The sequence below is a fragment of the Mus caroli genome, chromosome 14 (assembly GCF_900094665.2).
Source record: "Mus caroli chromosome 14, CAROLI_EIJ_v1.1, whole genome shotgun sequence".
In the NCBI taxonomy this organism is placed as follows: domain Eukaryota; kingdom Metazoa; phylum Chordata; class Mammalia; order Rodentia; family Muridae; genus Mus; species Mus caroli.
In genome coordinates this window covers 48,356,317-48,372,887 of record NC_034583.1, presented here as the reverse complement: position 1 = coordinate 48,372,887, position 16,571 = coordinate 48,356,317, and the positions used below count along the sequence as shown (strand labels likewise).

General features: G+C 45.6%; 1 protein-coding gene across 2 annotated transcripts; it reads left to right on the top strand.

The window, feature by feature from the left end:
* The first annotated feature begins 836 nt into the window (after positions 1 to 836).
* Gjb6 (gap junction protein beta 6) lies at positions 837 to 11,200 on the top strand. 2 transcript variants are annotated; one of them, XM_021182278.1, is made up of 3 exons: positions 837 to 1,265; positions 3,480 to 3,644; positions 9,680 to 11,200. In XM_021182278.1, the coding sequence occupies exon 3, from the start codon at positions 9,694 to 9,696 to the stop codon at positions 10,477 to 10,479; it is 786 nt and encodes a 261-aa protein (XP_021037937.1). In that variant the 5' UTR covers positions 837 to 1,265; positions 3,480 to 3,644; positions 9,680 to 9,693; the 3' UTR covers positions 10,480 to 11,200. The 2 variants fall into 2 exon arrangements, with proteins under 2 accessions (XP_021037937.1, XP_029324594.1); XM_029468734.1 differs by lacking the exon at positions 837 to 1,265 and adding an exon at positions 2,314 to 2,460 and having other exon boundaries at positions 9,680 to 11,198.
* The last annotated feature ends 5,371 nt before the right edge of the window (positions 11,201 to 16,571 follow it).

Below are 16,571 nucleotides of genomic sequence, written 5' to 3'. Positions count from 1 at the left end.
CCCTGGGTTCAAGGTCATTCCAGAGACCATCTGCATGCTCCAAATTTTCATGATTCGGGTTCAATTCCGAGAACTCTGGTTCAAGTATTTTATTAAGGTGGGTTTTTACAAAGTGTTGACTCAACCTCCATGACCTGGGAGAGACATTTCAGGAAGCACTATTACTCTTGTTTTGTGAGAGAACGTGAACCAACAGGTAGAATGTAGCTAAAGTGAGAATATGACCCAACAGGTAAGAACATACCTGCCAACCAATTTTGTAAAATAACCAAGTTACACATGTTACAAGTCTTGTCTGAAGTAGCACAGGGCAGGCCCTGTAAAACCAGGTCCTTACATGGCTTCCAACATTTCCAGCCCCTGTACCACCCTTTATGTTGCCCTGACCTTACCCTGCCCTTGATGTCACAGCAGACACAGTGGGATCTCTCAAGAGGGAAGTCCACTCCCCTTCCCTGGATGATGCAGGAAGGGATTCAGATGACTAATAAAAACAAACCTATGAGACTCCTAAGTGGTCATTAAGGAATAAAGAACCTCCAGGCTGCTCTAGAGGAGAGGGTGCCCAAAGGGTCTAGAAAGGATGAAAACAAACCAGCTGTCTTCTTACCAGGATGGCCAACAGGAGCGACTCACTACTAGCTGGGTCCACAAGCTTGTTCCCGGTACTCTGGACAGCCCCCACCTCATTAAGGGCCCTCCAGTGTCCAGCCCCAGCAAGGACCCAGCGGGCAACTTTTCCCTGTCCTTGATGGGATCTGGCTGAGCTTGCCCATCGCGGTCCACGCTCCACCCACATCCACAAGAAGGGACAAGCCTTCTGTCCCCAACCCAAGGGAAGACCAGCCTACACCTGGAGTCTCTCCTAGGGGACACTCGCAGTGGTTGTGGTCCCTGGCTTCAGAAGAAGATTCCCAACGAGTGCCCTAATATATTACCCCTAAGACCTGGCTCTACAGGGAAGGTCCCCTGCCCCTTGCTCCACAGAAGGGGACCCGCCCCGCTCCTCTGTCCGGGAGAGAGGGCGGTGCGCACCACAGCAGGCGTCGTGTGCCCAAGCTCCTCTCCCGCAGCCCTCCCGTGCGGCGTCAGGCAGAGGCGGGGTGGGGGCGCGGTTAAAAGAAGCCGCAGGTGGAAACCGGGGCTCCACCCGCACTGTGCCCGATTCCGTTCCCGCCGCGAACCGCCGGCGCCTGATCCAACCTACGCGTAGGGTAGGAGCCCTGGGTGCCGCTGCGAGCCTGGAGCGGGCTCCCACCGAGCAGGTAAGCGCGAGTGGGAGCATTTCCTCCGAGAAGCCCGGGCAGGTAAAGGAAGTGGTCTGTTCCCTTTCTAGCCAGATTTGTGGGACGAGGGGGTGGCAAGTATCTCCAGGTGGCCCGGCCGTTACCAGCAGAGTCTTGACCATGCGGGGGGGGGGGGNGGNGGGGGGTTGCCAGCATCCTTATCTGCCTCCCATCGGCATCCCGCCTTTGCGCGCCCACCAGGGACTGGAACCTGCGGCGGGGTGGTTGTCACCCGCGCCGCCCCCTCCCTCGTGCCCTGCATCAGGAACTGGGATGGACTAGTTTGACTTCTGCATGCACCATGCCCCTCTGACTTGCACGACAGGTTTTATAAATACACCAGGCTGTTTAAAGTGACCAGAGTCCGGATTAAGTCCCTTTTCTCATTTCCTTTGCTGGTTTTGGGCTGTCACCGATTTGGTGAGCGGGCAGAAAAGCAGAGCAAGGAATGATGTTTATGGTCAGTCAAACCCTGCGACTTGGAGAGAAATGCCCATTCAGGCTGCATGATTAAGACTCGGGGACTTATGAAAAGAAGATGACAGTACAGTGCACAATAGTAATTAAAAGTAATTGGTGACATGTCGGATTAAAAAGTTCCGACGCTGGTAATACTTCCTGAATGAGCCTAGTCCCAGGTGTTAGCAGCCTGGGTTTTGCAGTCTTGGGCTCCCTTCTATTCCTGGGGACCAGGCCTCCGGTCTCAGAGAGTGTGGCCTTCATACAGCTATGGACACTGGAAAGTCCGTGGACCTGCAGCCGCGGTAAGGGACACCAACCAGGAGACTTTAGTCCGTTCATGCCTGATTAAGTTTAACGCTGCAGTCTTGTTTTCTTTCAAGTAGATGCTATGGTTTCTTTGCCCCAGTTCTAGCAGAATCCAAGCAGTGTTCTAGAAGAAAAACGTCCTGTCCTGATGCAGTTTCCTTAGAACTGCAGGATGCTGCTCAGAACGGCCCCTGTGGAGAGCTTTGTCAGCTCTTTGGATTCAGCAGAGTCTTTGGGCGGGATGGGGGGTGCTGTCTGAACTCTGCCAAGAAAGGGAGGAGGTGATGGAGAAAGCCTCCTGTCACATAACTGGGGGTGCAAAGGGTTCCAGTTCACCTCACAGGGCGACTTGAGACCCACAAGACTGATCACCAACCCAGGTCACACTGGTGGCTGTTATTGAAAGGTAAATCCCCATGGTGACTTTGTTCTCTATTTCTGTTTTTTCTCTTGGAGTGTGAGATATGGAGAAGAGTTGGGTAGGGTCTTTCAACGATTTCATCAATAGAAAGAAAACTCAGATTTGTACATTCTCAGTCTGAAAATTCCAGAGTCTAGGTTTGTGTGCATTGGTTAGGTGGGATACAATCATGGGAAGATTGTTTGTAACTCAAGTTTCTTGGTCCCGGGGGCCATAATCTTACACTGTCCTAGGCAGGATTTTCAGGAGCTGTTGCTTGATCTGGGAGGGTGGAACTGGGCCCCAGGAGCCCCCACTGCCTCTTTCAGAGTTCTTTAATTGTAATTGAACCTAAAGGAAGTGTTTGGAGAGGGGAGAGCCTTGCTTGGAACAGGCAGCTGCTAAGAAGGGCCTATGGAAGGGATGTTGAAGTTAATTGTGGTTTGGAGCTCAGTGGACTAAGAAACACAGTTTTGTGGCTTGGCCATTCTTCTATGTAAAGGCGCAGCAAAGGTCTCGTTGGCGCCAGTGGATGTTGACAAGGTATATGAATCCTAAACCTGATGCCATCACTACTCACCGTTTTGAAATCACAGATCCTGATGGTTTGCGTCATTAAAATTCAAACTGGACTATCAGGTTGTCTCTTGGGTCACCTGAGATTTCTAGAGATTTCTTGATTAAAGGATGACTTTTCAGTTTTCAGATTTGCTTTTTTCTTTTAAACTCTGGTTTTGGGAAGGTGGCTGTACCCAGCTTTTCAAATTCTACCACTTTTTTCATACTTGGAGGTTGAATTTGAGGTTCGGGATAGTGGATTATTATCACCACCACTACTGTTGTGATTAACAGGGAAAGAAAGCTACCCTGGAGAGAGTCTTTCATGGGGCAGAGGAGTACAAAGCGTGGGAAACTGACAACATCCAAATTTACCCTTTCATGCTTCTCGTGACACAAAGTTCGTCCAATGGATTTGCGCAGAACTTGACAACATTGGCAGCAATGATTTTCTTTTCATTCAACAGGTGACATTCCCACTGCGACCCTAAACAGAGCAGCAGTGCAGTGCCACCACCACTACCACTGCTGATGTCCAGAGGAATAGGGGGGAAAGACAGAAGTCCTTGCAGAGGAATTTTGCAGTGACTCTTGAGCTGGACGCACTGGAAGCCCTTGAGAAACAGACTCAGGTTTGGGTGTTTTGCTTGAACCTGGTTTTCTTATCCCTTTGGCTCTACAGAAGAGTGTGCTTTCCTCTTGGGTCTATTAAGTCATCACCAAGTGATTTTTTTTTTCAAAGTGTACTGTAGATTGATCTAGAAAAAAGAAAGCTCTTTCTGTGTGCTGGGGGCCTTCCTTTGGGTTCTCTCTTCCGTGGAGTTAAAATGACATGATTTAGCCAGCTGTAGTTAAATTCCAAAGTAACGCGTTTCAGATCATCCTTGCCGAACAGGCAGGTGTAACACCGAAGGCAAGGCTTTAGCTCCTCTTGCCCGCCCCTCTTCCTCCTGGCAGCTGCTGACAATGACAACTCACCTGCCCCGAGGTTTTCTCTTCAACTCTAATAAAATTGTCTTCAGCCTTCAAATACCAAAAGTTTCAAAAGCCGGTTATTATGTTATATAGCTTCTTGAGGGCTGAGACAGGAGAATTACCATGAGTTTGAGGTCTCTCTAGGAGTACAAGGTCAGTTAGAAATACATAGCAAGACCTCTCTCAAAACAGGATTGTAAAAATGATCAAGGAATCACATCACTGCTGGGACAAAAGTAGACCCAGCTTATTTGAAATGTCAAAGGAAGGACAGAACCACTTCATAATAGTGTGGCCCAAAAGTGAGAGCACCGTTGTATCTTTAGTGGTAAATATTTAACATTGGAATTACAATATCAAGAATGAGTAGAGAGTTATGCACTGTAATTCAATACATCACAGAAATAGATGCGATTTGTCTTCCTAAACCTAAATGGAACCACATTCTTGTAAAGTGACATCTATGGGGCTAAGCATATCTATTTATTTGTTCCTTATAGGCAAGCCAGGAAGCTGTCAGATTAAACGAACCTCTCTGGTGTACAAAGAAACAGTTAATAGTTTGATTTTCACTGAAACAGCCCCTCCCACCAGCTCTGATCCCACTGAAGCATGGAAGCGAAGTGGGTGTTTGTTCACGGAAGGCTGCAAAGGGTTCTGGGGGCTGCAGGAATTTGGGAAATGACTTCTGCTTTAGTGACCTTCCCTCAGAGTGGCGGCTACTTCCTCTCCTCTCTGACCGAAGATGCCTCGAGGTTCTGTGTACCTGCAAGGACAACAGGGTGACAGGATGCAGGAGCTTTCTAGGCCCCATCTTCAGTCTGTTTCCCACTGGCCAGGATGCCTCTGCTCACTGAGAAGGCAGGACTGGAGGGACGAGTCCTCTAATCTTCAGTTGTCCACCACATCCACTCCTCATGGGGCTCTCTGGGCAGGGAAGAGTTTCCTAAAACCGACCAGGCTTTCCCTGGAGCTGAAGTCATGTATAGGGCAGTGTACGGCTCAGGAACCACCCCCTCCCCCAAACTATTCTTCACTTTAAACTCCTAACACTTGAAGGTGATCTCCACTGTCTTGCTTTGGGCCCCTGCAAAACTGCTGTGTAGGACAGATACCCAAGGCTTTTTGGAAGACTCCCTCAGGAATGACATGGTCTAGAGAAAGAAACTGCTAGAGCCATTTCACTGATGGAGAGGACTTAGCTCAAGGTCACCTCATGCCTTTGGTGCAGCCAATTAGGGCCAGAGTGAGCTACAGAAAATAGTTAACAGCCCTCTTTTTCCCTCCTCCTTTATTGCTTTTCAGGAAGGTGCCTTGTATTGGGTGCCCTGCTTTTTACCCGATTGTCTTGAGTGACCAGTAGGCTAAACATGCCAATATTTAAGCTTAACCTTGTTTTCCTTGGTGATTTCGAACTCCACGTCTTCCTGTAAAGCAGCTGTTCTCAAGCTGTGGGTCATGACCCCTTCAGGGTCAGCCTGCTTCTCCACAGGGATTGCCTAAGCCCCCTGTAAATATCTGCTATTTACATTATGACTTGTAACAGTAACAAAATTACAGTTATGAAGTAGCAACAAAAATAATTTTATGGCTAGGGTCATCACGTGAGGGACACGTGTGTCATGGGTCACAGGAAAGTTGAAAACCACTTCTCTGAAGGTTTAGAATCATCATTGAGGTTTCTTTCCTTTGTGGTTTTTGTTCGGTTTGAAGTATTTGTTTGAGATAGGTTTTCCTGTAGCCCAAGAGGGCCTGGAACTTCTAATCCTTCTGCCCAGCTATCCACGTGCTGGGATTATGGGTACACACCGCCACACACAGCTAAATTCTTGGCTCTTAATAATAAATTAAGTAGGTGTATTAAAAATCAATTATATTTTATTTAGGTATGATAGGCTGATAGAAAGAAAGTCTTGGAGGCCCAGGGTCATAGGGGACAAAGATTAATGCTAATCCCAGCATTTGTCTCTGCTTGTCCTGCTTCTAGGATTGTGGGACCAATATTCTTAGGGAGACAACATGATCTCTTGACCTCAGCTCCTCAACATTCATTCAAGCCCTGTCTGGTCCTTTGAAACCTTGATCCATTTGCTTCCTAGATGTCAGGTGATCAGGGACAAGGGATATGATAGAAAGCTTACAGAGGAAGCAGCCCCCTAACAACAGGGCCATTCAAACTCCATGGACGTTGCAGCCCTTGGGGAAAGGGAAAGGTTTTATTTGATAAAACGCATCCATCGGGCAAGTCGGTGAACAAACTGTGAGAGTTATGTGCTCGTTGGTTAAGGAGAGGACATTTTAAAACAAGCAAGGCCTCATGAGGGAACAGCTGTGGCAAAGTGTGTGTGAAGTTCAAGACTTACACACTTCTGATCCCCAAATCACTTACTGACGTGCCTCCAGAGCATGGAAGCAACACGTAAGGAATTTTAATACGGTGGCTTTCGGCAAGGACTAAAACTTAATTTTCATAATTTATATTATTTAAGATAAATTTTTTTAATCACACAGATACTTGTGGTGGGCAGTGAAACTGTTTGAGGCATGGAGTATGTACTAAATAAAAGAGAATATTTAATACTCTTAAGTTGTGGAGCCTTGGGACTACGGCTTCCCAGGGACCTGCCTGTTGGGACTTGGCCTACCTCTAACTACAGGCTTCTGGGCTGAACATCATAGTTTTATGGAGAGCCTATTCCATGTTTTCAAACCCCCAGATTGCTGTTAATACTAAACACTCAGCTCAGCTTCTCAATTCCAGATCAGCCCAGAATTTGAATCTTTCTGCTACAGCTGCCAACATTACTGCCAGGTGCCCACAGTCCAGACCCTCAAACTAGTTTGCCTTGGGCCTCTTAGCTGCTCCCCTTGTGAAATAAGAGACTCTCATTCAAGATTGCACCACCTGCTTACACTCCCACTGGTGCCCAGGAATACCAGGAAATGGGAGCCTGGACACTCGGTTCTCATGTAGCCTCAGTCATTTTTCCACAGTAAGAGGAAAGCCATTAATGTCGTGTTGATAGCAGAGCTCCTCCTACAGAGCTCGGGTACTCCTTCAACTACGGAGTTGTGGTGCTCTATTAAATGAACTGTAAGGATCAACTATGTTATTGATGTTATGAGATGTCTCCCAACACTAGTTATACCTAAGATGTTGTCTATGCCATTGCCCTGATAATTGTTACCAATTCTTACAAAATAGTTACAGGCTGTCATTTTAGAACTCTGCTGGGGGTTAAACAGAAAGTATCCTAGGTCAGGCTCCTGGATAGAGTTCCGTTGGTAGATTGTTCACCTAGCACAAAGTTCTGGGGTTCTATTCCCGCATTAGGAATAAACAAATAGATACGTTTTATGGGTTGACAATTAAAATGGTACTGTCTGCTGTGAAGCATGCCTGTAAACCCAACATTCAGGAGGTACAGGAAGAAGAATCCGGAGTCAGGCCAGTCTGGGCTATATGAGACTCTGTCTCAGAAATAAAAACAGCGCCCAAAGCTAACCATAGCAATATAATCCAAGACTGTACCCACTACTGTTTGGTACTTTGAGCATGGTGTTTCTCTCCTTTTCACAGTGTTTTACTCTTGTCTTCCCATTTCCGTTTTTTTTTTTTTTTTTACAGATTTAGGCCTCTCCATTAACCTTCTATCTGAGTTGTCCCCATCTCTCTGTGGCTTTAGGTCCTTCACCATCACCCGCCCTTAACAAGAGACACAATTTTATAAAACCCTCCTCCCTCCACTTTTACAAATCCTTGATGATGAAATTCAGTTCTTCTTTTTATTAAAAACATTAAGATTTAACCAGTCCAGGCTAAATTAAAATCATTGCATCAGTTTAACACCTGTCCTGGGGTTGAGGCTTTAGCTAAGGTTCGGCGTGGCTCGGAGAATCCACCTGTTTTGGTGACACCTCTCTTGTACTCACAGTACGTGGTCAGGACCTGGTACGGTTAGACAATGACCATGGTTAACTTGGGGGGAGGGGCCAGTGCTCCTCACCCACTTAGAAGAGAAAATTCTCCTGAGACCAGCAACAAGAGGACTTTGGTGACTCTCTTATCCCCTCCAAGTGGATGAAAAGTTGCCTGAGGATCCTTGTTTCCAAGGATGTCCAGTGTCTGGTCTGTGTCATTCATTACCCTACATTCATACACACCTTTTTTTTTTTTTTTTTTTTTTTTTTTTTTTTTTTTTTTTTTTAGAGCTTGCCAACCAATTCTTTCTTCTTGGTCATGTGGGATAAGAAGTGGCTGTTTGTAGACAGAAAGCCACTGAAGGGAACTCTTTAAAAGTGTGATTAGGATGCTGAACTTAGCTCTCTACAACTGATGGCTTCTGGGCAGGGTGCAGTGAGGGAAGGACTGAGTTCTTTTTGAGGGGGCAGGCCACTGAGAGTTTGATCATGCTCTAGTGAGTATATAGATAATGGTTATCTTTTTCTTTTCTTTTAACTTTTCTTTTCATTTTTACTTTTAGGGGGAGGGCACAAGAATGGGGAGCAAACATGGAAGGATTGGGAAGTGAGTGTGATCAGGATGCAGGATGTGAAAGTCCCTGAGGATCAGTAACAGCAAGAGTTACCACCATAGAGAGGCAGTTCTCAAGCTGGGGGTCAAAGGAGCCTCTCATTGGGTTCACAAGATCACTGGAAGAAAGAGATATTTACATTATGATTCATAACAGAATCAAAGTTACAGTCATGAGGTAGCAACACAAATAAAGCTTATGGTTGGGGGGGGGTCACCACAACATGAGGAACTGTCTTAGAGGGTCCCAGGATTAGGACGGCTGAGGACCTTAGATGCTTTAGATGGAAGAAGGTCTTTTCTTTGTCAAACCAGTCTCTCAGAAGGGAGGGCAGCCCTGGGCTGCTGTGGTCCCTAGTACAACGGCACCCGTATTTTTTTTTGAGCAACAGCCGACACATGGCCTGCTTCCACCAGAGAACAAGGAGAGAGTTTGTGTCAAATCTTGTGATTCTCTTTTGGAAGAGGTAGCTGAAGATATTAACTTTCCAAAGAGCACGTGATTGTAGCAGATGGGCCGTTCAAGCTAAAAATATAAATATACACTCCAAGAGGTCAATTAATGGCATTGCTTCGCTGTAGTCTGCTGAGTTAACCAGAATATGTGATTCTAATGAGTGATCTTTGCTGTGTTTTGTGGCTTGGGTAAGCTGCCCAATGACTAAAACCTGGGTCCTTGAATAAAACCACCCTGATCTAAGGTATGTGTTTACATAGTGAGGAAAAGGAACTTTGGTGTGTGTGCTTGTTTACCTGTGTTGGCGAGTTAAGGTCAAACAGCAACCTAATGTACAACCTGTGTTCAGTTGAATTTCCGTGACTTACTTTGCACATGAAAGGCACGGTTATTATGCAGAATGTGAAATCAAGTATCTATTTGCAGTAACTTATTGAAACCCTTCACCTAATCAGGGAGTTATCTGGTTGATGTTGTCTCATAGAGGGAATAAATGAAGTTTGTCTACTATTTCTTATTTGTAGTCAGAAAGAGAGACATCTTTATCATGGGCATTCCTTCTCAGAAAAACACAGTAAATAGCAGACTAGGCGGTTGAGACTTGCTTAGATTCACATGACCTTGTAATTTCACTATGGTATTGGTCAGATAATTCTGAGGTACCTTCTACTAATTAGCTTGGTTCTTTTTATATGTTTAAGAATAAGCCTGCACGATGGACTGGGGGACCCTGCACACTGTCATCGGTGGCGTGAACAAGCACTCTACCAGCATAGGGAAGGTGTGGATCACGGTCATCTTTATTTTCCGAGTCATGATCCTAGTGGTGGCTGCCCAGGAAGTGTGGGGTGATGAGCAGGAGGACTTTATCTGCAACACTCTGCAGCCAGGGTGCAAGAACGTCTGCTATGACCATTTCTTCCCGGTGTCTCACATCCGGCTCTGGGCCCTGCAGCTGATTTTTGTGTCTACCCCAGCCCTGTTGGTGGCCATGCATGTGGCCTACTACAGACATGAAACTGCCCGAAAGTTTATACGTGGGGAGAAGAGAAACGAATTTAAGGACCTGGAGGACATCAAACGGCAGAAGGTGCGCATTGAGGGCTCCCTGTGGTGGACGTACACCAGCAGCATTTTCTTCCGCATCATCTTCGAAGCCGCCTTCATGTATGTGTTCTACTTCCTCTACAATGGGTACCACCTGCCCTGGGTACTGAAATGTGGCATTGACCCCTGCCCCAATCTCGTGGACTGCTTCATTTCGAGGCCAACCGAGAAAACGGTGTTCACTGTTTTTATGATTTCCGCATCCGTGATTTGCATGCTGCTCAATGTGGCCGAGTTGTGTTACCTGCTGCTCAAATTGTGCTTTAGGAGATCCAAAAGAACACAGGCGCAGAGAAACCACCCCAACCATGCCCTGAAAGAGAGCAAGCAGAATGAAATGAACGAGCTGATCTCAGATAGCGGCCAGAATGCGATCACAAGTTTCCCAAGTTAAGCCCTTCAAGGTCAAGTGTAGGTGAGCCCTTCTGAGCATGTACCCTCTTTGTAGACGACATCGATCTGACAACTCCTCCTCTAGGTCAAGAGTTTGTCTATAAGTGACTCATAGAAAGTAGATACTTGAGTTCGATTACTGTAGAACACCTGAGCTGTTCATACACAATATAAGTCAAAATTGTGGTCTATCTCTGAAAACCAAGCCCTCGTGACAACTGGGCCTTGGAGTCACCCGGACAAGCCCTATGCGAACGGTATGACTTAGTATTTCCTGAAACCTTATATAAATTGTTTGTTTATAAAGAACAATTTATCTAAAAATTAATAGTTTTATCAGTAAGATATTTTTATAGGAATGAATATTTTAGTTCTGACTTTGAATTTATATAAAGTATTTTTTTAATGACTGGCCTTCCTTACCTGGAAAAAATATATATAAAGTTAGCTTTACAAGTGCACCCCAAGTATCTAAAGTTTGAACTTGTAAAGGGTCTAGCAGATTATAAATATTGTTTTCACTCTGTCTGAGGACAGTTTAATGAACTAGTGTGTGCTCTTAAGGTGGGATGTGTTCACTGGACAATATACATCACCGATTGCTGAATATGAATGGAATCGAAGGAAGTGGGACCCTTTTTAAAATGAGCCTTTCCACCTATGGTGAACAGTGCAGACATGAATATGATCACGCCAATAAAGCTTGACCCTGTTGTTTCAGCTCCTGTGTACACCGTGCATTTCTGTTCCCTCCAGGCCCCACACCTTCAGCACTAGAGATGTGATGTGTTAGTAAGTTTTTAAGTGGAGAGGTAGCAGTTACTATAGGTACTGGTGCCTACAGGTATAGGCACCAACAGAGGCTGAGGTTAGTGCCCTCAGCTTGGAGAGAGATGCTCATGGAACTCTGGGAAATGTCTTCTCTGTCAGTTCAACCTTGATGGTGGGTGCTCCTTAGGATGCAGCAGAGGCAAGAAGAGGTCAGCTTGGCTACATAGTGAATGGGTTTTAGGCTATCCTGGACTACATATTAAGACCCTGTGTGGAAAAAAAATACCTTTTTAAAGTAAAGATGGAGGAAGTCTAATACAAATATCTCTGTTCATTTTGTGATATTGTGACAAGGCGTCAGAGAGTCTGTGACTTGGAGGTTTCTAGCATTGCTGAACACTGAGGGCCTTCTAAGTCATCAGGTCATGGAGGACAGCTTCATGGTGGGAGTGGGTGTGAGAGGGAGGGATCATATGCAAGGCAGAGAGAGACAGTGAGTCAGGGGATGTGTCACGTTGCTTATCACAACCTAGGGGTTCCCAGAAGACCAGCATTCACCCCTTCTTCGGGCATGCTCCATGACCTAAATGTCTTCCTGTAGGCTCTTTGTCTCTCAGGTTCTGCCATCAGCTTCACCCACTGAGTACTGTTGTGCAACCCTCATACAACACCCAGCAAGTAGCAGCCTCAGACAAAACTGACCTTGCAGGACCTGTCACCCGAGCCCTCGGGTTCACAGTGACTGAGCACCTGTACCCCACACCCAGGGATGGGGAAATGCCATTCTCCCCAGGGATTTCCAGATTGGACACACAGGCTTCCCAGTAGGCGTGAGCGAGTCAGTGCAGGCTGGTCACTCTTGAGAATAATGAAATAGGAACACAATCTCTCTGCCAGAGGGACTGTTAGCATGCTGCTCAATGCTTCACCGTCCCAAATGACGTCTACTGGAGGACACCCAGTCAACGATGAGCTAAGCATAGGAGTGCCTGACACTCCGATTCCTAAGAGACCTGCGTCAGAGCTTCTCTCTAAGCACAAAGAAGCAATCCTTGGAGTCCCCACAAGGTAAAGCCAATCCCAGACATTCCATCTATAAACAAGCTAGTGCCGATTTAGAAAGCAGAAACTAACCTTTCAAAACACCCATGATTCCATCATTGTGCTGAATAAGATCGTCAGCCTTTATAATCCCTGATTCTCCTCCGCTGTCCCTTTCTTTTGAATGTGTATCAAATAAAAACCAAAAGGAGGAGGGGGCTTTCAGGGACAGACATTGCAGCCTTGGGTACAATCCCAGTCTGCTTGGAATGACTTCCTTGCTCTTGAGGACAGACGGGCCCTTCTCCCTTCCTCCCTCCCTTCTCCCCCTCTCCTCCCCTTTGAGGTATGATTAACACACATGGATCTGGATGTAGCTAATATGTCTATTTTGATGAGTTTTGAACTCTATGAATACCTGGGATCCTACCACCAATTCAAGGTAACATGTGATCGATCTATCTCTCCCAAAAGTTCCCTGGTGTCCCTTTATTTCTGTGCAAACAAAACAACAAACAAACAAACAAAAACATTAAATGTGCTATCCACCACCTGCACAAATGCTGGAGGGCACTTTATCACCTTGACAACTGTAGACACAGTGTGCCACAAGTCTCTGGTGGAGCTTAAAAGTCTATGATCACTGGAACTTCATACCAATTAAACTATCAATAGTGTCCTTAAGCCCCTCCCCAGCCCTGGACACCACCCTGTATTCTTCACTTCTTTTTTTTTTTTAAAGATTTATTTATTTATTATATGTAAATACACTGTAGCTGTCTTCAGACACTCCAGAAGAAGGAGTCAGATCTTGTTAGGGATGGTTGTGAGCCACCATGTGGTTGCTGGGATTTGAACTCCGGACCTTCGGAAGAGCAGTCGGGTGCTCTTACCCACTGAGCCATCTCACCAGCCCTATTCTTCACTTCTATGAGACAATCTTAGCCACCTCATCAAAGGACAGAAGTGTAATTACTTGGCATGTGTCCTTCTGTTTCACTGAGGGTAGCGTTCCTCAGGTTTGCCCATGTTGTAGCCTAAGATAGGGTTATCTTTCTTTTAAGATTAAATAATATTCCATTACATATATGTGTGTGCATGTACATATATAAACATATATGTACACTATATTTTTCTACACACACACACACATATATATGTGTGTGTGTATATATATATATATATATATATATATATATATATATATATACCCCATACTTTTCTTCATTGATGTGCCAAAACTACGACCAGACATCACCTGACATCTCATAGGATACCTATTTCAACATAGCAGATAAAACACACAGGTGCTGGAGAGTCCGTGGAGAACCTGGAACCACTGCATTGCTGAAGGGTGAGAGACAGTGCAGCTGCCACAGAAAACAGTTCTGGGCTTCCACTAAATACTGAAAACAGATCCACTGTCTGGCCCAGCAGCCGTATTAGAATGTGTGCTTCTGAGTACATACCTGGCACGGTGGCAGAATGTCAAAGGTACATTTGCACACTCATGTGCACAGCACCACCCCCCAGAATCCAGGGATGGAAACAGTCCCCCCCTTGGTCTTCAGCACCTTCCTCTCAAATTCCTCAACCTCACTAGAGTCCCTTCCCTTGGGCCACTGCATCTCCTCACTGTTCTGAGAGCCTTGCCCTGTTTCTCAGCACTGAATTTGAGCCCATGCTCTCCATGGAACCAAAGACATTATCAGCAAAGACCTGAACATCAACTCCAAGGGCTTCTTTTCAGCTCTTAGATGCTACAACTTTTAAATCTTTTCCTGGGATCTGGTGTGCCCACCCACCTGCAACTGTGCCTCTCTCTTCTGCTAATTTTTCTTCCTGTCTCCTAGAGGTGAAGTGACCATGAAGAACCCCCCCCCCTTCCTCCCTTCCATTCTTCCATGGTAGCATCATCTATCTGCATCTGGTATTCACCCTGCAGGGTAAAAAGTTCAATAACTTGTCCAAAGTCACTAAGATAATGAACATCAAAGATTCACACCAAGTGTATCTGCAAAATCTGGAGCCTAACCTGCCCAACGGCTACCCAAGCAGCCCAAATGTCTCAGAGACAGAGGCCAGAGGATCTGTTCAAGGACATCCTCAGCTACATGAGTTCAAAGCCAGCCTAGGCTACATGAGACTTTGCCTCAAAGAGAACAAAACCAGAACCCACATGTCTACCCCATGTGGTATGGGACCTACTGCTGGCTAACCACCCCACCTGCTTCTCCCTTATTCTGTAGAACCCTGAGAAAAACCTCAGATACATTTTACTTGTACCTTAGACTGGATCTTTGAGAAATAGGAAATCAAGCCATAAAATGACAACGTCCCTCACTCCTAAAAGTCACTGCAGGGCAGTATTTTTGTTTTGTTTTGTTTTGTTGTTTTGTTGTTTTGTTTTTTTGTTTGTTTGTTTGTTTGTTTTCAAGACAGGGTTTCTCTGTATAGCCCTGGCTGTTCTGGAACTCACTCTGTAGACCAGGCTGGCCTCGAACTCAGAAATCCGCCTGCCTCTGCCTCCCAAGTGCTGGGATTAAAGGCGTGTGCCACCATGCCCAGCCCACAGGGCAGTTTTTACATCCCAGTTTTATTTGGTGTGCACATTTATGAGTCTTCCTTGTGGGTGCATTTGCCCTGTTCTGATGCCTCTCTCTCCCTCCAGAAATCTTTGCTTGTCGTTAACACAGCTGGGGCTTCTTTTTAAATTGATGTTTGCACAATCTAACCTTCCTGTCCTTATACTTCCAACCCACTTGTGTCACTAAATTGGAAATTTTCTTATTAGGTGGTATGTAACTGAGTCAATTTAAAGTTCATTCTGTTGGTCCACCTTTTAATTAACACTTAAACCAGTTATGCCCAATAACCTTGGTGTTACTTTATGGCTGAAGCCTGACTTTGCTTTTTCCTTTTTTTCTTTTTTCTTTATTTTTTTATGTCTGCCTTTCTGTGACCTGCTTATGTTCTTTAGACTCTCACTTTGACTTACCTAGTCCTTCTGTATTTATCTTTAAATCACTTAAGAAGAAAACTTTCTACATATTTTATCATACACATAAACGGTGTCACCATTTTGCCAGTTTGAGTGACATACAGAAATGCCACCTCCCAGTCTACCCCCTCTGCCTCCCCACTGATGAACCCTTTCATTATTTCTTCTGTATTATTGTTTGGCTGAGTTATCCAACATAATTCAGAAGATACAAGAAGAGCCATTAGTTCTTCCTCGTGTGTTTGCTTTCTAGGTGTAGACTTCCTCTGTCTTTCCTTTCTATGTGAGAACTTCACTCGGTCATTACTTGCTGTCTTTGACCCCACTACACTATGCAGACCAAGCTGAACCAGATCTGGCTATCTGGCCCAGGCCAGCCTTAAACTGAGTCCTCCCACGTTGGTTTCTGAGGTGCTTGGATCACGGGCATGTGCTCCCACGCTGCTTTACCCTTCATAACCACTTTCCTAACAACGAACTCCCTCTGATGTGTGTCTGCTGCCTTCATTCATAAAGGATTTTGTTTTGTTCTTTTAGATAGGATTTCAGTGTTTACCCAGGCTATACTCAAACACCATCTTTTTGTCTCCAATTTCTAATTCTAAGTGTGTCTGGCACTTGAGGCATTTTTTGCTGAAAAAAGAAATTCTGTGTTGATTCTGCGCCCCTGTCACCTCGGCTTGCCTGCTCCCCTCACCCCTGCCTTGTCCGGTAAAATGTGTCTGTCCCTCCTGCTTTGCTCCAGGTTCTTTTTATCTGGTATTTACTTCAAGCAGAAATGACCTAAGTAACTTAGTAAGTTTAATTGTAATGTCTTGGCTCCGTTTCTTTGGGTTTATTCTGCTCAGCCTTCACTTCTTGGCTCTGAGGCTAGGTCTCTTGCAAAATTTGCAAAGTTTTCAGCAAATATTGTTTCCGTGAACTTTTTCAGTCCTGCTTTTGACACAGAAACACTGGGGCACCTCTCAGATGAGGGTTCCTGGAACTTTTTTTCCCCAGTCTGAATTTTCCCCCTTTTCAAACAGACCGCTCTCTACTCCCGCAGTCCCCTGATCTCGTACTCACCTGCTTCTGGGCCTCCCACAGGGCTTTCTATCTGTGCTAGTTTTCTGTGGTTTCTGACATCTCCACTTGGTTCTCCTTTACATCATGTTTACGGTGCTGTGGATCGAGTGGACGTCTCATACACATGGGGCCCATACGCTAGCCCCGAGCCACCTCACCAGCCCTGGATTTGCCCATTTTTCCACTGAGGGTTTCTTTTCCCTCATTTGTTTCAA